The 27,071-nt window shown below is 37.2% G+C and overlaps 1 protein-coding gene across 1 annotated transcript in view; it reads left to right on the top strand.

Moving 5' to 3' along the window:
- The first annotated feature begins 2,284 nt into the window (after window positions 1-2,284).
- spef2 (sperm flagellar 2) overlaps window positions 2,285-27,071 on the top strand; it is a 37,413-nt gene continuing 12,626 nt past the window's right edge. Inside the window, exons 1-23 of the mRNA XM_065251000.1 lie at window positions 2,285-2,446; window positions 2,545-2,647; window positions 6,073-6,325; window positions 7,041-7,211; window positions 7,817-7,957; window positions 8,107-8,186; window positions 12,151-12,316; window positions 12,416-12,604; window positions 12,698-12,885; window positions 16,459-16,627; window positions 16,731-16,950; window positions 17,129-17,232; window positions 17,829-17,932; window positions 18,044-18,276; window positions 18,861-18,990; window positions 21,433-21,587; window positions 21,683-21,819; window positions 22,090-22,217; window positions 22,372-22,510; window positions 25,213-25,350; window positions 25,444-25,601; window positions 25,783-25,869; window positions 26,863-26,986. Coding sequence (XP_065107072.1) covers window positions 2,389-2,446; window positions 2,545-2,647; window positions 6,073-6,325; window positions 7,041-7,211; window positions 7,817-7,957; window positions 8,107-8,186; window positions 12,151-12,316; window positions 12,416-12,604; window positions 12,698-12,885; window positions 16,459-16,627; window positions 16,731-16,950; window positions 17,129-17,232; window positions 17,829-17,932; window positions 18,044-18,276; window positions 18,861-18,990; window positions 21,433-21,587; window positions 21,683-21,819; window positions 22,090-22,217; window positions 22,372-22,510; window positions 25,213-25,350; window positions 25,444-25,601; window positions 25,783-25,869; window positions 26,863-26,986 — 3,375 coding nt within the window. The 5' untranslated portion in view covers window positions 2,285-2,388. The remainder of the gene's footprint in view (window positions 2,447-2,544; window positions 2,648-6,072; window positions 6,326-7,040; window positions 7,212-7,816; window positions 7,958-8,106; window positions 8,187-12,150; window positions 12,317-12,415; window positions 12,605-12,697; window positions 12,886-16,458; window positions 16,628-16,730; window positions 16,951-17,128; window positions 17,233-17,828; window positions 17,933-18,043; window positions 18,277-18,860; window positions 18,991-21,432; window positions 21,588-21,682; window positions 21,820-22,089; window positions 22,218-22,371; window positions 22,511-25,212; window positions 25,351-25,443; window positions 25,602-25,782; window positions 25,870-26,862; window positions 26,987-27,071) is intronic.

Below are 27,071 nucleotides of genomic sequence, written 5' to 3'. Positions count from 1 at the left end.
AACTATATTGTATGGCGGAACAGCACTTTTGGGAGTACTTCGACTCGGCGCAGTAACACCCTCCCTCTCCCATTATGAGAGGGAGAAGGGAAGCGGATTTTTCAGGCGAGTCGAAGTACTCCCAAAAGTGCTGTTCCGCCATACAATATAGCTCCTCTTTTAAATCTGCTTAGAAAAGCGCTACGTTTTATTTTGTACCACCAAACTTGTTCGTATAACTACTCGTCTTAAATAGGAAAAACGTTGATGTGTTTGGTCACTTCTAACTTTATCTCTGAGTGGTACCATTGAATGAATGGGGCTAAGCTAAATGCTATCGAAGTGTCGCAGCGCGCTCCAGCGCTTACGTGCACACACACAGATGATAGAGGGATGTATCAACTCTTCTTAGTTAAGGTAATAACATATTTTAATATTGAAAATGAGTAGACTATTCCTTTAACAACATATACTTTTAATAAGGTAGTCAAATATTTTTACTTTACTTTTTTACTTTAAAGGGTAGATTTTTTTGGTGCGGCGATGTGTCATGTAAAAAAATGATGGCGTAGTAGTCTACGGCAGCCACGGAGTGCAAAAAAAATAATAAACGCCAACAAGAAATTACAGAGAAATTAGACATAATGGAGAAATAAGAAATCACTACACATGATATGCATACAAAAATATATTTATTGCAGCCACAAATAAAAATTTAATTGAAACAAAAATGTAATTAAAAGCTGGGCGGGCCCCCTATTGGCCCGGGCCCATTTGCATTTGCATACCCTGCATGCCCAGATGCTACGCCACTGTGCGCGCATTTTAAAGGTTTGTACGGAGGCAGATGCATGTGAGTGGTCGCGCAATTGACGTCTTCACCTTTTGGTTCGTGCTCAGGCGCAATTCCGCTCACACCAAAGCCTTCCGCGCCTGAGCCCAAGTGAACCGCACTCCAGCCCACCTCTGCAACATGGCCGGGGCACAATTAACCAATCCGCACTTGGGCGCGGTACAAAGTGATCACACTAGTCAAACAAACCAGGCTTTGGGGGTCAAACGCGCTCAAGCACGGTTTGGTTTGGATAGTGTGAGTACACACTGAAACATTTTTTATTTTATTTTTTTGTTATATTTTTGCCTTTATTAGATAGACAGTAATTAAGGAGACAACAGGAAAGTATAGGGTGGAGAGAGGGGTATGGGATTGGCCGGGATTCGAACTCGGGTCGCCAGAAGTGCGTCTGCACCATGTGTCGGAGCACTGTCCACTACACCATCGGCTCCGACACACTGAAACATTTTAAATGGGTCATAGCATGAAAATCTAACTTTTTCCATGTTTAAGTGGTATAATAAGGTTCCCTTTGCTTATATCAACCTAGAAAACATGAAAAAGAACAATCCGGTAACTTTGTTCTGGTAAACCATTTTCTGCAAACATGTGAAAAATTATCTCATTCAGATTTCGCCTGTTTTGTGAGGTAGGTAGTGAATCTTATTACAATAATACTGCCCCTTAATGCACTATTCATTCATGGAACTGCCATCTAGTGCAGAGAGCGCAATTGAGTTTTAATTTCAACAAATCACAATCAGTGTTTGCATTTTATCAGCTTATTTGCATTTAGAAGGACACGCCCAAAAATGCCACATTTTTGCTACTGCCCACAAAGTGGCAATTTTACCATGCTATAATAAGTTATCTGTGGGGTATTTTGAGCTAAAACTTCACATACGCACTCTGGTGACACCAAAGATTTATTTTTACATCTTTTAAAAAATGTCATATGATGACCCCTTTAATACAAATGATTTTTTTTAGGAAATCAGTGGAAAATGAAGGTCACGTAACATGTCCGTCGTAGGGAACGTTGAGTTGGATCTTTGTGCTAATTGGTAATTATCGTAATTACAGTGACAACACCTGACCTTCATCTCGAAGCTGTTCAAGTCCTCCTCGTACTGGGGATTATGCGTTTCTGTAGCAACAGTAACAACATCAAATTAAATCCGCGTGAAAGAATATTATTGGCAGCTGTACAATACATAATTACAATAATACATTACATTTTAAGGCTTCTGCTAAAAATGGCCGAAAACAGAAAGTACACAAGTTACTAAAAGTGCTTCCACCATAGCGCTCAGAAAACTCCTAGTGCACAAGGTGTAATTACGAACTCCACCAGGACGTGAACGCTTCTTACGAGCCGTAATCTTGTATTTACGGTAATTACGACATGTCGTGAACCTGTATGGTTGCTGTGGCAACTCAATGGTTAGCCGTCACTCCCCCAAACAAAAACAACTCCCCATGAACTACACGGCTGTATAGATAATATCTATCTATATATATTTAATATAAATGATCCGTATATGTTTATGGATATAATTTAATTCTTCAGGAGAATGTCGGAAATTATCTGTCAGTGGCTGAATGCGGACCTGCGGCTGTCAAAAGTCGTCGGTGAGTTTATGTTGTGTAATATCTGTTAGCAATGGAGTTAATACTACATATATACTATTAACATGGTGAGTATTTGATGTTAATCTTTACTATCACAGAGCCGTTTTCACTGAGCAGGGATTTTGCAAACGGATATCTGATCGGAGAGATTCTGTACAAATTTGAGCTGCAAGATGATTTCCATCTCTTTTCAAAACAAAGGTGAAACTATTAAACACATCCTTTCAAAATTTGAAAACAGAGAGTTTTTTAATTAAAATATTTATACATCATATTTACATTTGCAAAACATGCATATGCTTTACATTTATATAGTAAATGTTTATGTATATTTTATATATATTGAAAAGTTTCATGAATGTGTTCATATATATATATATATACATATATATATATATATATATACATATATATATATATATATATATATACATATATATATATATATATATACATATATATATATATATATATATATATATATATATATATATATATATATATATATATATATATATATATATATATATATATATATATATATACATATATATACATATATATATATATATATATATACATATTTATTATACACAGTTTACACACATATGTGATGTAAACAAAAACTTTTATTCTGCTAACGACTATTCGCGATTAATCGTTAAGCATCCCTAATATATATAAATGAACAAACTATAACCGACCAACATTTCTGCAGCATTTATTAATCTTAGTTAATTTCCTAAAACATTTTATAAATCAAAAGTATATCTCTGTTAACTCTGTTGATGCACAAAGAGTTTACATGAACAAATAAATGAACAACTGTATTTGTGTTACCTAAACAAATAGGTAATACGCCAAATATTAATTAACATTGCAAAAAACAGTGCCGGTAGATGCCAGGGGTCCTAAGCAAACCTTTGTGAGGGACCCCCTGTCAGTGCATTCATAAAACCCATTCATTGTTTCTGCTTAACCTAGGTAGTTGTTAACTAACCACATATATGGTATTGTCTTACGCTGTATATTATTGCCATATTAACATTACTTTGACACTCCCTTCTGACTAATAAACGAATACTTGCTGATTATACCATGAAACACGCATTAGCTGTAAAGCTGTTTTGATGTTATGTGTTGTAAGAAGCTCTAAAAATAAAGCTGATTTATAGGTAAATTCATGTAATGAATCAAATTAAATATAAATATAATTAGGGATGCACCGATACCACTTTTTTGGAATACGAGTACGAGTACTTGCATTTCAGTACTTGCCAATACCAGAGGCGGCCTTAGCTATGTTTCAACCGTTTCAATTGAAACGGGCCCCGCCCTAAAGGAGGGCCCCAGCCCGGCGCAAGAATGTTTGAACGTGGGGCTATGATTCCTGCACGGGGGAGCTCACATTGTCAGTGCCTGTGGATGTTAAGCAATCACATATCTTTCATTTTAAATCAATTAATTTCTGCTCTTTATTTTCTCTCGGACGTTCATACGCGCTTTAGCCTGTAGAAATCGGATTATTAATATGAAATGAATGTATTTTATAAAAAAAATATAGAACTGCATTAATATTTATTATATGTCATTTAAATTATTTTTAAAAGTAATTTCTTTCATTTTTATAAATCAATAACTCTCTGCACATCAGAGCTGTGCAGAGAGTTGCGCAATTGTGTCTCATTGCGTGACTGTGACCGCTAAAATACACTTGGAGAATAGAGCAATGAAAGCAACGTCATTTTCATTTTATCTGGAGTGAAAGTTTAAGCGGCTCCCTTCCCGAAGTGACCTTCAAGGGCGCAAAAACGCAGTTTTGAATTCGACCATGCTCTCTCTCATCAGGCTTGTCTGTGCAAGTGCGATTCCAGGTTTTTAATAATACATTATTTTAGGGACTGATTTCAATGGTTTTTTTTTTAAATAATATTATTGGATTTTATACTAACCTTAATGCAGTATTTAATTGTATTTAAAATATGTGTATAACATCTGTGTGCATTTACTGACTGCCTTTAATATATTTTGTGCATGACGGCATTTTCCTCTAACGCAACATCCACACAATGTTCCATTAAATGAACATAATGACCAAGAACTTTAGATAAATGAGGGGTGATTTTTTTTTTTACAGTGGCTTGGAAATCGTCTATTTTTGTTTTGCTCCCGCATAACAATGTAAACTGTTTTTATAATAGCCTATTGAACATAGATGCCGTCAGCTCTCGTTCAGATTTTTATTGAGCACGAGGTGACAAAATCGCTGGACAAAGATAAACGCATCAGGGAATTCTCAGCACCCAAACACAGAAAGGTGGATTTCTAATAAGGTTTAGGTGAAATCTACGCTCGCCGCCAGGTGAGCTGTCTACGGTGCTGAAAAAACGCGGAGCCCATCCTTATTTATAAGTTCGGTTCAGTGTCAGTCAGACACTTGTCTTGTTTGCTTTTGTTAAATAATTCAAGTTGAGGGGATGTTTGAGATGTTTTTTTTTAAAGTCAGCCCAGACAGCTGAAAATATACTGCGCAAATCAATTAAGCAGAGAATTTAGCGTCCATGAAAGGGCGAGGCAACTATAATTGTATAGTTGTAATTAAATAAGGTTGGATCATTTCTTTTGAGCTGCCTAAGCTAAAAGTGCACGTAATAAAATAATATACCATTGATGCAAACCAACAGGAATCCTTGCTTTTTGCTCTATTATGCTTATGTTTTATGTGGGTAGGGCCTCCTATTAGTTATTGAAACGGGCCACCAGATGCTTAAGGCCGGCTCTGGCCAATACCGATACCGAGTACTTAATAAAAAACATGATTTAAATTTACAGGTTACAGCTTTAGTCATATAATTTAACAAAAAAACAAGGGACTAGTTTTCCAGTTTGTTGTAAACTCTGCCTCTTTGGACAACACGAGGCATTAACCCCTTACACACCGCTCAAACATAGACATTTCTCAGACCGTGGTATCGATCCCTGGTATTGGGGGACTTTTAACGAGTACGAGTACTTTAGAAAATGTGGTATCGAGGCCGGTATCGGTATCGGTGCATCCCTAAATATAATGTAATACAGTAAGAGTTAAAAAATTACCCATTTACCAAACCCAAACAAGCTAAAAGACAAACACATTAAAGTGCATAAATGTGGTTTACTATATTTAATGGCATTCATTAATTAATTACTGAAAAATACTTATCTTAAAGGGCAAACAAAACAATTTGTATTTGTATTAGAGTATTATTTTGAAAATATTACACTGCTTTGTTTGGCAATACTAACAAGACTTAAAAATATTACAAACACATACCTCTCATGTTCCCTTGCTTCACGTCTTCTGCATTTTTTTTCTGCTTCAGACGAAAAGTGGGCATATGATATGCGCATGCTTAGCACATCACTCTCCTGCGTCATGTCACATATTGCATTTTGTTATTAATTTTTTTTTAAATCTGAGTGTTTCAAATTATAGCATCTTGTTTACATCAAAGATAATAATTATTTTGATTTGGTATAATGCTATTCAAATTATTTTGAGATAAAGGGCGGGGCCCCCTAGTGGTGTAAGGGCCCTATGCAACTTGCTTAATTTTTTGTTTCCTTTGGCCCGTGATCTTCCACAGTACGGAGAAGGCAAAGCTCAACAACTTCACCCGTATCAAGCACACGTTGCAGCTCTTGGGTGTTCACTTTGACCTCACCATGGCCAAATCCATCATGGAGGGCAAGCAGGGGGCAGCACCACATCTTCTCTACCAGCTTTACATTGTACTGGAGAAGAAGAAGAGGTCAGGACTCACCGCCACTGCCATTGAGGTCATGCAGCCCGCGGCCAAAGCTCGGTTACACCGTGTAGAAAAGCACATCTATACGGAGGTGATGTTACATTACAAATTCAAACAAGTCATAGAAGGTCAGAGGTCAAGGTCTTGTGCCACTAGTGGCACCATATGAAAATAGTTCAATTGTTACAATGCCACAAAGATGCCATAAAAGATCTAGTTTTGGTAAAAACATAGAAACATTAACATAGGAACTCTTAAAGGATTACTCCACTTTAATAAAAAAATCTGATTATCACCCCCATGTCATCCAAGATGTTTATGTTTTTTTTTTTTTGTTCAGTCGAAAATAAATTAAGTTTTTTTAGGAAAACATTTCAGGATTTTTCTTCACATAGTGGACTTTAGTGGACCTCAACAGTTTACAGTTTCAATGCAGTTAAAAATTTCAGCTTCAAATGACTCTAAACGATCCCAACTGAGGCATAAGGGTCTTATCTAACAAAACGATCGTCATTTTCGCCAAAAATGTGTGTTTCACATATGTACTGCATGATCTTTTGACGTGATTACGCAATATGTAAGGTCACACGGCTAGTGCAAGACAAGAGGTTGTCCTTAAAAAGTAATTTTTTTTGGGGGTGGGGGGTGAAAATGACGATCGTTTTCACTAGATAAGACCTTCATGCCTGGGTTATGATCGAAAATGGTTTGGCATTGTGTGGCATCTTTTTTTAAAGAGTGTTTTTTTGTGGGCCTGCAACTCTGTCTGGTTACTGCATCTACTGTACCAACTATATATCCCACAGCGTTTGAAGACAGTGGTGAAGCGTGAAACGGATCTGAAGATGCAGCAGATCGCAAAACGTTTTCATAAAAAAGGGCAGGACGTGTACCATCAGTCGGTCATGAATGAACTCCTGCAGGAAAAAGAGCGAATCAGACAGCAGGAGGAGAGAAGATTGAAGGACATTGAAAAGGTAATTACTTGTACTACTGTATTATACCACAAGAAAAAACACCCTTAAAGGGAACATATCATGAAAATCTGACTTTTTCCATGTTTAAGTGCTATAATTGGGTCCCCAGTCCTTCTATTAACCTAGAAAATGTGAAAAAGATCAACCCAGTAACTTAGTTTTGGAAAACTATTCTCTGCAAGCATGTGAAACAAAAGGTCATTGACATTTGGCTCCCCTTGTGATGTCAGAAGGGGATAATACCGCCTCTTAATCTGCACTATCCAATCACGGCACTGCCATTTAGTGCAGATATCTGCTCAATTGCATTTAAAAGGACACACCCTACAAAGTGGCAGTTTTAACATGCTATAATAAATTATATATATGATATTTTGAGCTTAAACTTCACAGACGTACTCTGGAGACACCAAGGATTTATTTGGGATCTTAAAAAAACTCTTGTGAAATGTCTCCTTTAACAAGTACGTTTTCCAGTATTTAGATATCTAAGATTTTCTCAAAAAAAAATTGTAAATGTTCTGACTCCATCTGAATGTCCTGTACTGATTGTTAGCTTGTGATTTAGTACGTTGAGATGTTGAGACGGTTGTGATGTTTGTTAGCACCGGCAGATGCGCAGACAGCAGCAGGAGATGATGATCCAGATTAAATCGGCTGTGGTTCAGATCCCAAAGCCTCCACACGCTCGTTCATCCAGAGGTCTGCAGAAACACCAGCAGGTTCGCAAACAACAGGAGGTTCAGGTAAACTGTTTTCAGCTTTAACTTGTTTTATTTAAGCAAAACACTTGGTTTTATATGACTGAGCCAACCTGGATTACACCAACCAGAGTATTTCTTAAAGATGTGAATAGAGATACTGTAGCTCCTTACACTCCTTACACGCTTTTCAGCATGTTCGCCGTGATTTAGCCCAGTTTGAGCAGAACCAGAAAGTGATTTCCCCTGATAGAGATGGCGCTTTACTCTACAGGTATGTTTACATTGTGCACAAAGACATAAAACAGTGGCAGACGCCCTTATTAGTAGAGTCTATTATTAAAGGATTACTCCACTTCTATAAAAAAATCCAGATAATTTACTAACCCCCATGTCATCCAAGATGTTTATGTCTTTATTTCCTCAGTCAAGAAAAAATTAAGTTTTTTGGAACTTAATGGTTTACAGTTTCAATGCAGCTTCAAAGGGCTCTAAACGATCCTAAAGAAGGCATAAGGATCTTATCTAGCGAAACGTTTGTCATTGCCAAAAAAAGTCTTTTTAAACCCCAACTTCTCGTCTTGCACTAGCCATGTGATGCTCCAGCGCGACCTTACGTATTGCATTATCACGTCAAAAGGTCACCTGTTACAAATGTGAAATACACACGTGCGGACCATTTTAAACAATAAACTGACACAAAATCTGTTCTGGATCATTCATTAAAGACACACTATGCAGTTATTTTACCTTAATATAACAGCTTCAAAGTTATTTTGGTGGTAAACAAAGTCATAGTAGGGCGAATCATCTTCCTGTTGAAGCTCGGGGAGGACGGCGCTAGCAAAACCAGCAATGCAAGCTTGAGAGAACCGCCCCTGACAAATCTCGCGAGAATCACGACTTGGTTTACACAATGACGTCACATACGTTAGGCTTGTTCGACTTCGTGTGCACTGCAAGAACCGACCGCCAGATGACGTCAAAGTACCGCGAGACGGCACTTTGACGTCATCCGGCTAACGGTTCTTGCAGCGCTACATGAAGTCGAATGAAGCCTATAACAGCATCTGCACGCACAAATTTGAGATGTGAGGCTAAATGATTTAAAAGTTAAGAAAGCGCGTTCGGAAGAGAGTAGGAAAAGGAAAAGAGAATATGACCGCGTTAGGAACCGGACAAGAGTCCCACTCGGTCAGGCTTTTACTCGTTGGCGTGAGCTAAAAGACAGCACTGGATGGGATGCTGATCTGGCGATCTTGTTGATGGACTAGTAAGTAAATCTCTTATTTGTAAACTTGTTTGCGGTCTATGTTGTATGTTGTTGCGCTTGCTTGTAGTATGTCATGCGATTATCATGACAACAGTTGTCAATATCTCACATAATTATCAGGACATAAATAAGCCTAGAGGTTAGTGTAAACATGCACAATTTGCAAACTATTATGATAAATAGCAATAATCATGTATAGTGACATTATAACGAACAATGTTATGAAATAATGCAACATACACAATTAACTTTGTCATGACATTTTGTAATGTTTACTTGTGATTTAGCTGCAATCATGTAAAAAGGTTATAAGCTAGCAAACGCAGTACTTTATTATTATATGCCTACTCTACACTTGGAATAAACTTCTTATTATCCTATTACCATCATCTGTAGTTTAGTAGACTATGCAGTAGCCTAATATTTGTATGAAATTGTGAAACATTACCTGGTCATTATCTTCGGAGTACTAGAGTGGGAAATTACGACAGTTGTAAGTATTCTCCAGCGACTCTAGGGGTCGCTGTTTGACAAAAACGCCGAAAATGCATAGAGCGGCTTTAGGTAAGGGATAATGTAGAGGCAGCCTGTAGTTATCGGGAAATAAGCCCCGACAGTGTGATCAGGACCCGACGCGAAACGGAGGGTCTTGTATCACACTGAAGGGGCTTATTTCCCGATAACTACCGGCTGCCTCTACATTATCCCGCTTATTACACGGCTACTTGCCACATTAGAAAAAAAATGGACATAAATATGAATTTGAAACATTTTATTGGCATATTTGTTTTAAATTAACATTTTTATCCTTCCGCGAAACTTTGCACAGATGCATAAAATGATCGTAATACCTTATTAAGATCCTCTGCTTCATACTTGTCTGTCTCCATTTTTTTCTCTTTTAGCCAGTCTTTGAGAAGTTTTAATGCCCATTCTGTATTTTTTTGTGTGTTGGCTTCGTAGCTGTCATGCTCTATTTTGTCAAGTTCAGTCTCAGTAAGCTCTCTGTGTCTTGTCGTTGTTCGTTCTTCTATCCACTGTTTAAATGTTTTGTTTTTTCCGTACATGTTAAAATTAATGTCAAAATGTTGTGGTTGTCCAGTGTTTGTCACAAGATGGCGCCAAACAGTAATCTTTATTGGCGCGGAGCGATTTAAATCGTACAAGTAGTACCGGCTATGCGTTATTACTTTGGAGCGGTTATTATTTGAAAAGAACGAACCTGCAAATGTCTCAACTGACCAATCAGAATCAAGCATTCCAGAGAGCCGTGTAATAATGTTTAATATTTGCTATTGATTCCAATACTAATACATAGTAGCTTTCTTTAAAAAACAAAGTTAATGATGGACAGTTAAATTCAGTTAATTGCATCAATCAAATGTAGAACAACACAGAAGGAGCTTGAAGCAGCATTGATCCTCTGTAGAAAGCATTGTCTGTAAGTTTGTGATAAAGTAATGTGAAATTTCAGCTATTTTAGAACTATATACAATGAATTCATGTTAGTGTTATGTTTTTGGAGATAACTAAGTAGTTCTATTGTATTTACATCTCCTTTCTGTAGTTTCACTCTTGTTTTTTTCCCATTATGAGGGCAGAACAAAATCATTAATTTGTATCATTCCACATACAACAACGTCTGAACACTTCTCTTTCTCCACACTTGTAAAAACTGGAGCGCTAGTTTCGCATTAAATAATCACGTCGAAAGGTCACACGTGACGTGTGACCTTTCGACGTGATTATTTAATACGTAAGTTCACGCCGGCCGAGAATTTAAAAAGTTAATTTTTCTTTGACAAAAATTATAATTGTTTCGGTAGATAAGACCCTTATGCCTGGTTGGGATCATTGAGGCTGTTTACACTTGGCATTAACATGCGTTTTCGTCGATCTGATCACAAGTGGATGACGTTAATGCCAGGTGTAAACGGTGTTCAAAACGTTTTGAACGCGTCCACTTTCGACCACTTTCAACCACATCCAGAGGTAGTCGAAACCACTTTCGATCGGATCGCTTTGGAGTTGCGGAACGCATATGTGGTTGAATGTGTTCGAACAGCCACACGCGACCGCCTTCTCTCCGCCCATTTATCTCATCTGAGGTATTAAACACTAATTTTACGTCCTTTTTTGACTTCTGGCGTGAACATACGGTGAACAGCGCTATTTTTTAGTCTTTCATTGATAAAACTACTGCGGGTGTTCTCCGTAGTTTCATTTTGAAAGCGTGAAAGTTGTGCGATCCTATTTCATCAATTGCGCTGAAAATTCAGAGAAAGCTCCAACATATAAACGTACAAAACACTGTGCAGCATGTATACTTGCTAAACAAGCAGCGGGCTCCGACATAATATAAGTTTGCGTCCATATAAACTCATCATTACTGCCGCTCGCCTTTGAATGACAGCAGAGAGACTCACCCACCGTCTCACGGACCGTCCCCTCACAGTATTCAGGACAGATGCGGTCGAAAGTGGGCAAAAGAGACGGGTTTTTAAAACCAGGTGTAAACGTAATGTGTCTCTCTCGTCCACTTGTGATCCGATCGATGAAAACACATCTTAATACCAAGTGTAAACAGCCCCATTTGGAGCCCTTTGAAGCTGCATTGAAACTGTAAACTGTTGAGGTCCACTAAAGTCCACTATATGGAAAAAAAAATCCTGGAATGTTTTCCTCAAAAAAAGTTTTATGTGAGCACGCAAAACTAAACTTTAAAAAAAATTCTGCAAGTGAAAGTTTTACGTGAGCACATAAAACTAAACTTTGGATTTTTTTACTCCAATGTCACCTTGGGGGTTTGGTATGGATGACATGGGAGTAAATTATCAAAATTATTTATTATAAAAGTGTATTTTTTATTTCTTTATTGAATATTCCTTTAATTGTAATATTGGTAAATATTTGGGTAATATTTCAATATTGCTTTGAAATGTAACAGACTTGTATTTATATGCAGTCATGTGACTCAACCAATGAATGCAGATGAGAAGGAACAGTGGAACAGAGAATACATCGAAGACATCCGCCTGCGTCTAACGGAGGACACGGCTGCGCGAGAGCAGCGAGAAATGCGCAGACGACGCGCCCTGATGGAGCAACTCAAAGCCCATGAAGCTCACCAGGTCATGAGAGGACTCTCCGCATTACTTTTTTACTGTCTTACCTCTCCGTTGCATTCCATCTTTTGCTTTTTTCCAAAACTGATGATGTTGTTTCTACAGGAGGCATTACGAGAAGAACAGATGGTGAATCGATTGATGCGTCAGACGCAGCATGAGAAGAGGATCGCCGTCCAGCTCATGCAAATCAAACAGCAAAAAGAAGTACTGCGTCAAAACCGCATCTTCCAGGAGACACAATATCAGGAACGAAGACTTCGAGACTTCCAAGAAGCCCTGGATAGAGAAGCAGTAAAAGAGCATGCACAAAAATACCAAAAACTAATGTCATGTTATGAAGGAGTGGTCCATGAAGTATCTGAGATAGTTTCTGTTGCACTTCAGGTTCTGGCACGGCAGGAGCGTCTGGAGCGCAGCGAGGAGATTAGGATTGAACATGAGCGAAACAAGCGCCTCGCTGCTGAACGCGCACACGCCCGCTATCGCAAACGCTTAGACGTCTGCAGAGGAATTCTGGGACAGATTGTTGATCTGGCCACCAAAGTTGGAGAATATCGACTCCTCACAGACAAGTATTTATGTCCTGATCACCCTGATGAACAAATAGTGTCTGATTTTAAATGTCACATAACACACGCTGTAAAATCTCATACCTATATAGTAGTATTGCATTCTTCATATATCCCAAGAGTCTTTAATTTTATCGGATTTATAAAAGACAGATCAGCTCTACCGCTAGTTACAGAAAAAAAACGGAGCTCCAGGAGGTGTAACCCCGGCGGAGCGAGACAAGAGGAAGCAATACACACAAACATTATCCCACTCTCTCTGGATAGCTAATGATTCACAAGTTTGTGTCGTTTACATTATATGCAATTACTTATACGCTTTTACTTACCGCCTGCAACTCATGACCTGGTTGGGACCGCCCCACACTGCAAAAAATGACTTTCTGACTTAAAATATGTAAAAATTCTTAAATTAAAATGTATTTTCTTGATGAGAAAAATAACATGGGAAAATACAAAGTTTATAGACAAAAAAATATATAAAATTTAAGCAAATTTGTGCTTGAACTAAGTGTTTATGAAAAAGTTAACTTTTCTTATTCCATTGGCAGTTTTTTTTGCTTGTTTTAAGCACTGTTTTAAGTACTACTTACACTGCAAAAAAGGATTTTCAAGAAAACAATTTCTTAGCATTTTTGTCTTGTTTTCAGTAAAAATATCTAAAAATTAAATTAAATTAAGATGCTTTTTCTTGATGAGCAAAACGACCCAAGAAAATAAGTCTAGTTTTTAGTCCAAAAATATCAAATGTAATTGATTTTGTGCATAAAACAAGCAAAAAAATCTGCCAATGGGATAAGCAAAAAATCTTGGACATTTTTCTTAAACACTAAATTCCAGATAAATAAAAAAAATTTGCTTACCCCATTTTTGATTGTTTTATGCACAAAATCACATAAATTTGACATTTTTTGTCTAAAAACTAGACTTATGTTCTTGGGTCGTTTTGTTCATCTTAATTTGAGAATTTTTGATATTTTTACTGAAAACAAGACAAAAATGCTAAGATTTTTTTTCTTGAAAATAATTTTTTGCACTGTAAAGTTTATTTATTTTGTCTAAATGCTACACTGCAAAAAATTATTTTCAAGAAAAAATAATCTTAGTATTTTTGTCTTGTTTTCAGTAAAAAATATCTAAAAAAATCTTAAATTAAGATGCATTTTCTTGATAAGCAAAACGATCCAAGAAAATAAGTCTGGTTTTTAGACCAAAAATATCAAATTTAAATGATTTTGTGCATATAACAAGCAAAAAAATCTGCCAATGGGGTAAGCAAATTTTTCTTGAATTTTTCTTGCATTTAGTGTTTAAAAAAAAAATCAAGATTTTCTGCTTACCCCATTGGCAGATTTTTTTGCTTGTTTTATGCACAAAATCACTTAAATTTGATATTTTTGGTCTAAAAAATTTTCTTGGGTCGTTTTGCTCATCAAAAAAGCATCTTAATTTGAGAATTTTTGGATATTTTTACTGAAAACGAGACAAAAATACTAAGAACATTATTTAAAAAAAATTCTTAGTACAAAAAAATCTGTCAATGGGGTAAGCAAAAAAATCTTGAAATTTTTTCTTAAAGGACAAGTTCGGTATTTTAGACTTAAAGCCCTGTTTTCAGATTGTTTATGGTCAAATAGAATGGTTTTGACTGAAATTTCGACATTTTCGGCTGCCCTGAGAATTTTCGCGTGTTTGTATTTCAGCTCAGACCTCTACAATGGGTTTAATGGTGCACTGGAACAATCCTTCCTAAAATGCATTAAACTTTTGTTTACAAAGACGTGAAACTCACCGAGTGGTCAGGGGTGTTCACTGATATGCTCACACAAAAATCGCTGCAAAAGATGCTTTCCAACAGCTGTTTTAGCATTCGTTGTTAACTTGTGGACCTATTTTTACAAACGCCTCACACCCGTACATTCTTCCGCTTAGAGCTTGAATAATAAACACTCCAGCCCAGGTGGTGGCGCTAATCCGCCTTTGCCAATTGCAAGAATAGAAACAAAGTTCCCGGAGCGGAGTAATACCGTACCTCACAGGACGTCTAATACATGTCAATGGAGTTAGTAAAAACTACGATAAAACCTGTTGGAATGCGTCTTTTGGAGCGATTTTTGTGTGAGCATACCAGTGAACACCCCTGACCACTCGGTGAGTTTCACGTCTTTGTAAACGAAAGTTTAATGCATTTTAGGAAGGATTGTTCCAGTGCACCATTAAACCCATTGTAGAGGTCTGAGCTGAAACACAAACACGTGAAAATTCTCAGGGCAGCCGAAAATGTCGAAATTTCAGTCAAAACCATTCTATTTGACCATAAACAATCTGAAAACCGGGCTTTAAGTCTAAAATACCGAACTTGTCCTTTAAACACTAAATTTGAGAAAAATTCAAGAAAAATTAGCTTACCCCATTGGCAGATTTTTTTGCTTGTTTTATGCACAAAATCACTTACATTTTCTCATCAAGAGAAAGCATCTTAATTTAAGAATTTTTAGATATTTTTACTGAAAACAAGACAAAAATACTAATTAAGAAAGTAATTTATCTGCAGTGCATTTCAACAAAATTACGTGTTAAACAAACAACCACAACTCCGCTTCTCCCCGGATAAACAACCTATACCTATTGATCCTTTATTGCTGGATTCTTTGGAAAGCTGAACAATCTTGAAATTTCCCTCACAAACAACAACACACTTTTTTGGCGAGGCTGATTTCATGTCAGCTCTTGGTTGGTGTGTACGTGCGCTGTTCCGGTAAAAATGCCCATATAAGGACTTCCACCGTACTCCCGGGACTCGTTACGCAACAGATTCATAGTCGAAAAAAACTTTCAGAAACTTGGACGCAAACCCAGACAAAGTGCATTAGACACAGAAATACTCTGACATACGTCCAAATGTTTTTTTAACCATGTTTAGCACAAGGAATCCAACTTTATAACTGTGTGTATAATTCAGAATGCATGAAATAGTTTTAGACCCCCCCCCCCTTAAATAATTTCACTGACTAAATGAGCTTTTAGATAATAAGACATGAGGTGTACAAACATCTACTTTTGCCGGAGAGAGACCCATGAGGTGTGTTTAGGTCATTCACATGCTGGTTTTGGCTGATCACCCATCAAAGCAATAATTGGTTTGACCAGCATGTGCCAGTAGCCCTTCTTTAACCAGTTTAGAGTACTAAAAGCCATTTTTTCCCACAGGGTTGTATGTACTCTAAGATACATCCTATATGAAAAATAATAATTAAAATATGAATAATTAAAGGCGGGTTGCATGATTTTTGAAAAAAACTTTAGAAAAGGGAGTCGGCCAAAGTACCAAAACACAATTGTAGCCAATTAGCAGTAAGGGGTGTGTCTACTAATCAATCAACATCGTTGCCGGGTTTGCGTATGTGTGGGGCGGGTCTATCAAAAGAAGGTCTGTTTGTTTAGGTGATTTTAAATGTCAACATTGACTTTCAGAGATCATGCACCCCGCCTTTAAACCAAGATTTGAACTAGGAATGTATATATTTGCATTGTTTTCATGCCTTCAGCATCTGTTGTTCTTTCTCCTCTGGTCAGTCTGATACCGAGGAAGATGATGAGGGAGTGGATGGAGATGTTCCTCAGTGGGAAACCTCTGTATGAGGCGGCCGGTGTGGAACCCGTTCCTGCAGAACCCACACCAGAACAGATCATTGAACTGCAGAAGCTTCAAATACTCAATGATCAAGACTACGATGAGTATCTGGTAAGCTAATATTGAGTTATGGTAGTTGATAAACAGTATATATACTTCATCTTTGATGTGGGAGTTTATGTTTGACTGTGTCTTTGTTTGTTTGTCAACTTAGGGAATGAAGGGTGAATGGGTTTGGCCTGAAGAGGGGGAAAGTCAAGCCCCTCCCCTGAATAATGATATTCTGGATCATGTGTTGAAGCGTATGCAGAGCATGATAAAGCCACCCATTACCAACACTCCTCCTCCTCTGTTCCCTCGATTCACAATCAGAGCGTGTGTATTAGGAAAAACCTGCACGGGAAAAACCGCCTGCCTTACCAGGATCAGCAGCCGTAGGAGCTTTACATAAACTGTATTGTAAAACAAAAAAAAAACTAAAATGTATCTAATGAAACGCTCTGTAAAATGAGAGCATGCCCATCCTGAACAAGAAACATTTACATTTAGTTTAGGATTCATATTTTTTTATTTTTTTTTATTTAATTAATTTGGTCTGTCTTTCTATATCAGTTCTTGGCGTTCGTGTGCTGTCGGCCAACACTTTAATCCAGGACGTCCTCACAGCCTATCAACAGGAAAAACAGAACACGGGTGAAGACCAGATGGAGGCAGAGGTCAAGAAAGTTTACTGTACAAAATCAAAATTATTTTTTAAAACAGAATTACTTATGATTTGTTGTTATCTGATGAAACTTTTAAAGGGATAGTTCACCAAAAAATGGCAATTATGTCATCATTTACTTACTATCAAGTTGTTCCAAACCTGTATACATTTCTTTGTTCTGCTGAATACGAATGAAGATATTTTGATACATTTTTAAAACCAAACAAATCTGGGGCACCATTCACTTCAATAATAGCTCCAACCTGCCTCAGCGCACCTGCCTAAAAGTTTCTAGTATGCCTAGTAAGACCTTAATTGGCTGCTTCAGGTGTGTTTAATTATAGTTGGAGCTAAACTCTGCAGGACACCGGCCCTCCAGGACCGAAGTTGCCCATCCCTGATGTAAGTCAATGGTGCCCCAGATCTGTTTGCTTACAAACATTCATCAAACTCTCTTTATTTGTATTCAGCGAAGAAAAGACATTTATAAAAGTTGGAATAACTTGAGAGTGAGTAAACGATTTTTGGTGAACTATCCCTTACTTTTTGCTCCTTGTGTTCGGTGTATTTGATATGTTGGGTGATGTGTTATGGTTTGTTTTCCAGTGGTCTTTGAAAGCACAGCGTGGAGCTGCAATAGAGAAAGTTCTTAGGACAGGTAAAGCGGTTCCTGATCAGATACTCGTGGACATCATGGTAGATGCTATCAGGTAAACAAATTTGTTTCACTTGCGCCTGAAAACTAGCTGAACCTTTAATGATCCCCGATGTAGTTTATTCCAAGAAAATCCATCCTGATTTCATCCTGCTGTGTTCTGTAGGGACGTCCCTGCAGACAGTGGTTGGGTTCTTGATGGGTTCCCCGTGAACATCACTCAAGCTGTGATGTTGGAGAAAGCTCTAACTGGAGCAGAACCGGATGAGACTCAACAAAATACACATGTAGACAAGAAGACTCCTGAAGATTCACCACAAACATCTCCAGCTCTTGATCTAGTTGTACTGCTAGATGTTTCAGATGAACAGGTTATAGAGCGAGCTTTCTCACAAGCTGGTGAGTTAATACAGACTGAACTATTAAGTATTAATTTCAGATCATTAGTTAGTTTAATATTCAATTATTTATATAGCGCTTTTCACAATTGCTCAATTGTTTACATTAATAAACAGAAAAATCATAGGACAGCAAAAGTAGTGAAATACAGCAGGTAAATTAAGCTGTACTAGTGAGCGGAGTATTAATGATTTAATGTATAGAAGAAAGTCTTAAGTTAAGCTGATAGTCAGCTGACTCCCTAGTGGTAGGAGAAAACCCTGTGGGGAAGATGTCCTAGGTAGAAGACAAACCCTTGAGAGAGACACAGACCAAGCTGATAATAAAAGAAAATGATTGCATAGACTGCATTTCAAATTCTATATTTATAAAAATTAAAAACTAACTGTACCAACTTGTACCTTGGTATAAGCAAATCGCGTTATTGTTTCCTAATCTTTGTAAGTCGCTTGGGATAAAAGTATCTGCTAAATGCCAAATTGTAAATTAACCCCATAATGTGTTTTGTGTGATCTTTTCAATGGCATTGCCATCACTGTCCTCTACCAGAGGTTATATATAATAATTTTCTCTTGACTTATTAGTGAAGGAAGAAAGCAGAGACCAGGAACACGATGTTCTGGAGGAACAAAAGAGTCTGACAGCTCTCGACACATGCGATCCAGCATCCATCTCCACTTATAAAAGTCTAGAAAGAGATCAGATACAGCACAGGTGTGTAAATACACTGAAAAAGAAGACTTTCTTAATATTTTTGTCTTGTTTGTAGTACAAATATAATTTTTTTTTAAATCAAGATGTATTTTCTTGATGAGCAAAATGATGAAGAATACAAGTTTTTAGACGAAAAATATCAAATGTAAGTGAATTTGTGCTTAAAACAAGCAACAATTAAGTTAAATCAAGTGTTTATGAAAAAGTTAAGATTTTTTTGTTTGTACACTGCAAAAAAAGATTTTTAAGGAAAGAAAATCTTAGTATTTTGTCTTGTTTTCAGTAAAAATATCTAAAAATTCTTAAATTAAGATTAAAATAAGTCTAGTTTTTAGACCAAAAATATTAAATTTAAGTGATTTTGTGCATAAAAGACGCAAAAAAAATCTGCCAATGGGGTAAGCAAAAAAATCTTGAACATTTTTTCTTTAACACTAAATTCAAGAAAAATTTGCTTAGCCCATTTTTTGCTTGTTTTATGCACAAATTCACTTAAATTTGATATTTTTTGTCTTAAAACTAGACCTATTTTCGAAGGTTATTTTGCTTATCAAGAAAATGCATCTTGATGTAAGAATTTTTAGATACTTGTACTTAAAACAAGACAAAAATCAGGGTTGCCAACTTTGGTGATTTGTCTGGAGTGAGATTTCTCCCTAAACATGCGCATGCAGCGGCCTACTGGAAATTTTGGCCGGTGGACACCAGAAGCCTCTTAACATCTAAACCTACACCGACTACATTAATTTCCAAATGTTTGATGTTTTTGTTTTGATACGTTTCTTTGTGTTTCTGGCAAGTTTCTTTTTGTTAAATGTTACTTTGACTATTTGATTTATTATGTGATTGTTATGATCAGGGCTTTGCTGAAAGAGAGCTGAAAGTTCATCAAGCTCCCCTGAATCAAGTATGGTTGATTATAAGGTCATAATCTATGAGGTTAATGCATGAGTGAGGACTATACATGGCATTGCATTTATTCTACTTTATCATCAACTCATGATCTGATTCAATAGGTTGTGCTAGTAAACTGAGGTTAATACACAGATGAGGTTAATACATGGTTTTGTTTTTTGTTCGCATAAAACACGGTGAATAAAACAATGCATGGTGCTTATATTCAGGAAATTACTATATATTGGGCCCTTAAATGGTCCATTAGCCTCCTGTCTGTCATAAGAATTTTGCTTTGGCTAATATTCACATGTTTATAATAATCATCTTTGAGCTTACCTGCTTTAAGATATAATGCAAGGCTGCATTTTAAACTTCTCACATTTGATTAACTGTCTGTTAATGAAGAAGTAATTTTAGTAAAAGTTGTTCAGGAAATCTAAATTCCATAATAAACCTTAAACTTACTTCAATAGAAGAGCTCAACACTAAGATTTTTTGGCAAAAAAAGTAATTTATTTAAAAGTAAATATGGATTAATCCTTTTTTTACAAAGTTACAGAAGTTACAGACAAGACAAGTGAGTGATTTTCTCTTCTTTTGTTTAACTTTAATGACTTCAAAATGGATAGTGTTTATTAGGCAGGCTTTAGACAGAATGCAATAAAATGTTTACATTCGGTTAAGACATAATTTGTTGTTTACCATGATACTCATTAAGACAGCTACATTCACAAATGTTATGTGAATTTGTCCGTTTAAGCCAAAATACGAACATGGGCTTATTTAAGCGTTGCCGCGCACGATGCGTCGGATTTACAAGTTCAAGGCTGTGAATCTAATCATTAAACAGCTGTATAATAGTCAGTGTTTAATTACTTACATCTTTCTTGCACTTTCACTCTGAGGAATCGCGCAGCTGTCCTCCTTTGAGTTGCACCTCTGTCTTTGATTTGATTCGTCATCTGGGAGTCAATTTGACTTTTTCTTACTTTATGGGGCGCAGCGCAGACCTGTTGGCTTGTGACATCACACGACTGCGAGATCGATTTAAATGTATACTGAGTCATTTACTGTTGAATCGGTCTCGCGGTGCTAAGACGTCACATGCAGATCGGTCTGTGTGGTGGCGCAAGAAGCTAAACGAGTGAAAAAAATACAGCGGAGAAGAATGTCTATTTTAGCGTGAGATTTCTTTTTTGAGCATGAGAGCGTGAGATTTGGCAACCCTGCAAAAATACTAAATAAGAAGGTCATTTTTGCAGTGTATTCGCTTACAGAACATTAAGATTAAAGTGAAAAAAGCAGAAATTTGCTGGCTATCAAATAGGTATGCACCGATATATCGGCCTATAATCGGTATCTGCCGATAAAAGCAATCTATTGAATCTAATCTGTCGGTATCAAGCAGTTGTGTTTGATATTTGAAAAGTAAATTATAAGGTCAGTTTTTATAGCTAACACGTTTTGATACATAGTTTAGTTTTTTCTTATAGGTTGATGTCACTTTGACCGGAAAACTTTTGATGAATATTTCTTTGTAAACAGAATTAATGGCTTTCATGACACTTGGTCAAAACTTGAGAAATGGTTTGGTGCAAAGCAGAATATTCTAGTGAAGGTCCCTGCAGAAACGGATGAGGATCTTCTTTTCACGAACGTGGAGACGATTTTGAAAGACACCATGGACTCGATTAAACAAGGTAGATGTTGCAGATCTTGATAATTGGATTGATTCATGCTGTTTAAGCTTCTGTTTATAGTTAACCCCTAATGTGCTTTTACCCCTTCTTAACAGTATCGGCTACAAGTCGTTCCAGAAAAATGTCCACTTCATCTAAACACACTCGTGAAGAAAGTCCCAGATCTTCTGGGCCTTCACCAGTGACCCCAAGATCTGCCGAACGGGTCTATGTGGATGAATCCTTACCTCAGGCAAAGATACACCCATGACACACATTCATGGACAGATAAATTAAATAAGAGTTTGTTTATTTTTATTTAATACCTCACATCATACAGCTCTGAAAGACATCTACACTACAACCATTCTGGTATACTATGAGCCTTGGCTGTAGTCATTGAACATCAAGAATGATAACAATGTTACTGTAAAAATCTGATCACACTTTATAAATGTAGAAAAATTTATGATACGATCATTTTAAGGTTAAGTCTGATTTTGTGTATTTCTGGTGTTTGTAGGAGATCCCAGAGTATCTTGTGCCGTACTGGGAGAATGTGTGCGCTTCATATGTGACTAATGTCAAAATGGTGATGCAGAACCTTCGTGGTGAACGCAAGCTCATCATTCACTATCTTTACGACATCCGGTAAGAGTACAGCATTTAAATATACACGCCAGTGTGAGGTGAGCATTAGTATGAAACACATCTGAACCGATTCTTAAACCAGTATAGACCTGCTCTGATACAGGTCTTCGTGATTTGCAGTGTTATGAGATATATGTGTGTGTTTGTGTGTCAGAGAGAACTTCAGACAGCATCTACTCAAGCCTGATCTAAAGCAGGAGTTTGTAAGCGCATGGCAGCGTGATTATAACAGCGTTCCCGAAAACATGAGAGAGGACGAGGAGACCAAAGGAGAGCTCCATCAAAGACTCGATGTAAGAAAAACCTTTAAACATCTCTGCATTTAAAAACAAGCCAAACCCCAGTGGTAGACTTGTGGTGAGCGTATTGTTTGCATTCTGTTAAATTTGCATATTTTCAGAGGATAAATTGCTAAACGGCTTGTGCTGAATTTCCAGGACAAATCTCAGTTTAAATAAGCAAGACTAAAGACTAAATATTTTTTAAATGTAACTAAACATGAACATTTTATTAAAGAGCATCAATGGTCGGTTTTACGATTTTACATTTTCTTTGGTGTGTAATGGCCGTTTAACACGGTACGCGGTAAGTGGCAAAATCGCCGCGCGGCTTCAGCTTTTCTCTTGTATTGGAAGCGTTTTGTGCAGCATTTAGTGCAAATATGTTTATCTTCAACGGTGCCTGTCATGAAGTACCATGTCCGGAGAAGGAAAAGGATTTTGGGTGCACGAGCAAGGCGTGTGGACCAACTCCGCTTGCCCTCTGTAACCGCCCCTGTTTTGCCGCTTTCCGCACGTCTCCTATCGAAAAAGAACTAAACACTCGCGGTTGCAGCGTACCATGTGAAACGGCCTTAAGTGTGTATTAGTTTATGTTAACGATATGCAAAAGGTACAAACCCCAAAATAAATGATGATGTGAGTTATGATCTACAACGTAAATCTCTTTTCTTGGACTACAACAAACACACGGATTGTAGGCAACAGTTTACTTCCTGGGATTTGTGATGTAAACAAGAGCGACATTATCATAATTCCTCCCACTTCTGAATCAAAGCCTGTAAGTTAACTCCTGTTAGCATTGCATTGTGAGCGAATCATTTCCGGCTGATGTCAGAAATATTTTGACCAATCACAACACACAGATTAGCTGGCCAATCAGGGACAGTTTTGTACAAAATCTGTGCGTTTGGGAAGACAAGGAAATCTGGAGCTACAAAAATGTGCGGTATGTGAAAAATAATGTGTTTTTAACCATAAAAAACGCAAACGCATTGTATTATACCAAATACACAAAATAACATTGATTATTAGCAATGAAATAGGTGCTCTTTAACAAACAAACGTTACTATAATAAAGGGCACATATTACGCCCAATGTAATATACGTTTCAGGTGTGCCTAGAATGTGTCTGTGAAGTTTTAGCTCAAAATACCCCACAGATCATTCATTATAGCATGTCCGAAATGCCACGATTTTTCATGCCTGTACCTTTTGAAGGCACACCGCAGAACTTTTTGGCCACTAGGGCGCGCTAGACATGTATTTTTCACACCTAGCGCCCCTAGAGGCCACAAGCGCCACAGCATTGTCGCAAAGGAAAAGAACTGGCCAACCTTAAAACTTAACTAAAAACTAAACCTTTAAAACGCTAAACGATCAACATTTTGAGGCATCAGGGAGAAACGCAGTCATGTTACAACTTTCTGATGAGGAACTCGTGGCAGAAGCCATTTTTCAATCTGAAGGTTGCAGCCTCCGGATGTCTTATTTCTAAGTTGCATCAAGACTGTCTTATTTCAGAATATTAACAATTATAAAGTTGATTATTATACTTAGTTAATCGTAAATTGTTGCAGTATGCTTATGACTTGCGAATGTAATGCTCAGTTTACCTTAATAAACCAGGCTTGATGACGTTTTGGCCTCCAGAGGCTGCAGCCTTCCAATTGAGAAACGACCAGAAGTATTTCCTTGCCTTTTTCGAAACAAATATTGTTGCATCGTCCCTCTCTCCCTCGCCACCAGGATTTTCCGCAATGGCGCTCGTTTTACCACTCTTTTGTGTGAAAATTGTCGCTCCAAATCCAAGGAAACCGATGTGTTTAGGTCTGCCGCTTTGTAATACGTCACGTGAGTGACAGCGGAACGCAGCAAATGAGGAAGAGAGAAACGCTCGGATCTGATTGGTGAATGAATAGGGTTTGGTTTTACACTGTGTGAGTTTGAGCAAGTTTGACTGCTATAGCATCCTGGATTGTAATGTAAATACCATAGACAGTAAAAGAAAGGTAAATACGTGAACACGTGAATGCAGCATCTGAAAACAGGGAACTATATGCAAGATAATCGCCGTCATTTATAAAGAAGATTGCATTTATGTACGAATCAAGATCGTGAGTTTATATAAAAATTGCCTTAAAGGAGAATCGAACCCGGGTTGCCCGTGTCATAGGTCCATGACATTATCACGGTCCCACAGAGTCACACAATAGAAGATGCTCTCTACACTCTTGAAGTAGCCTCCAGCAAAATTCACTTTAAAAAAAATTGTGTGGAGGAAGTGACGTATGCCGTAAAGCAGTCAAATTTTTTTAGTTTTTTTTTTTTGCTCTGGTTACTACCCGAAATCCTAAGTTTTAAAGTACGAGTAAAAGCTATGGTAGACATGTCATTCAACCTATTTAAAGTCGATGTACTATCACAAGGGTCTTGAAAATTTATTATGAAGGTTGAAAAATTACATGGTGTTGCTTTAAATGCAATGACCCAACAAACACACATTTTGAAAACACGAGCAACACAAATGACAATCCGAACGCACTTTGAATTTGTGCCTCTCGGAAGGGTAGTCACGAGCCACCAACAGAAACCTTTCATTAGAAGATAAACATGCATTACATGAATTACAAGTTTGCCAAAAATGTAAAGCATTTTTGCAAAGGAAAGTATTTACTTAATAATAATATTAATATTGATGTGCATGTGTGTGTAGGACTTGCGAGAGCGTCTATGGGATATCTGTGATAAACGCAGGGATGAGGCGGTGCAGGAGAGAGCAGGTGTTATTGATGATGGCTGGTTAGATGATCATACTGCTCTCTTGATCAATCATTATTCTGCATTGATGCAGGTAACGCACACACACACACATGACTCCTTTACATCATAGTGATGCTTTCTGGTATGAGTTTAAAGTCTGAGGTTTCTGTGTGTGTGTGTGCAGACAGAAGTGGGCAGGTTTCAAGACTGCATGTATCTGCTGAGAGATTATTACTCAGGGATGAATAAAGCTCTGTTATCTCAGTCTACATGTGACTTCATTCATGTCCCATTGCTTGATATCACCTGGAACGACCACATGGAACAAGAAACATCCAACATGTAAATAAAGTCCATACTTATTATATTTTATCCTCGTGTCATTGACTGTACATATCATCTACAATACTAGATACTTTAGTTACACCATATATGTTTTATATATTGTATATAAAGTACAATAAAAGATATTGGGTTATCAAACGACATGTTGAAATGCTTACTCTGATATTTTATATTGTAGCTCCTCTGGTTCTGGCCCCTCGGAGAAACATGCAAAGAATGCTGGGAAAAAAGACACAGAAGTGGAGGACAAAAAGAAAACGTATGTGTGCATATGTCCTTAGGTTTCTGTTTATGAAAATCAAAATCATGTTAAAGGATTAGTCCATTTTCTTAAAAGAAAAATCCAGATAATTTACTCACCACCATGTCATCCAAAATGTTGATGTCTTTCTTTGTTCAGTCGAGAAGAAATTATGTTTTTTGAGGAAAACATTGCAGGATTTTTCTCATTTTAATGGACTTTAATAGAGCCCAACATTTAATACTTAACTCAACACTTAACGTTTTTTTTCAAAGGAGTTTCAAAGGACTATAAAAGATCCCAAACGATGCATTAGGGTCTTATCTAGCGAAACGATTGTCGTTTTTGACAATAAAAATAACAAATATACACTTTTAAACCACACCTTCTCGTCTAGATCCGGTTGTGATACGTCAGCGTGACCCCACGCAATACGTCATGATGTCAAGAGGTCACAGAGGACGAACGCAAAACTCCGCCCCAGTGTTTACAAGCGTCTTGAAAGAGGACCGTTCCGACGTTGTTGTATGTTGAATGATACTAATTAATGTCTTTGTGTCAGTTTATTGTTTACAATGGTCCGCAAATGTGCGTTTTATATATGTAACACGTGACCTCCCTACGTCACTACGCATTTACGTAAGGTCGCGCTGGAGTTGACCTAGACGAAAAGTTGTGGTTTAAAAGTACATATTTTTTATTTTTCTTGTCAAAAATGACAATCGTTTCGCTAGATAAGACCCTTATGCCTCGTTTGGGATCGTTTATAGTCCTTTGAAACTCCGTTGAACAAAACTGTTAAGTGTTAAGTATTAAATGTTGGGCTCTATTAAAGTCCATTAAAATGAGAAAAATCCTGCAATGTTTTCCTCAAAAAACATAATTTCTTCTCGACTGAACAAAGAAAGACATCAACATTTTGGATGACATGGTGGTGAGTAAATTATCTGGATTTTTCTTTTAAGAAAATGGAATATTCCTTTAATGATTATTGAATGACTGATTTTATGCTATTAGGTTTCCACTGGTTGCTGCTGACAGATCTTCTACCAATGAGCTCTCTAAACAAGATCTGCTCCACGTGGATGAGAAACTACTGCAGGAGTTTTATCAGACGACGGTCACTGCTGTCACAAGCATGGTATGTTTTATATATCTTAACAGTATTGTTAAAAAGTAATATTATCATACCTGTAACCACACATCAGTCAAACACTGAATGCACC

This window comes from Paramisgurnus dabryanus, chromosome 5 (assembly GCF_030506205.2).
Source record: "Paramisgurnus dabryanus chromosome 5, PD_genome_1.1, whole genome shotgun sequence".
NCBI lineage: Eukaryota > Metazoa > Chordata > Actinopteri > Cypriniformes > Cobitidae > Paramisgurnus > Paramisgurnus dabryanus.
This window is presented reverse-complemented; position numbering and strand designations above follow the sequence as displayed.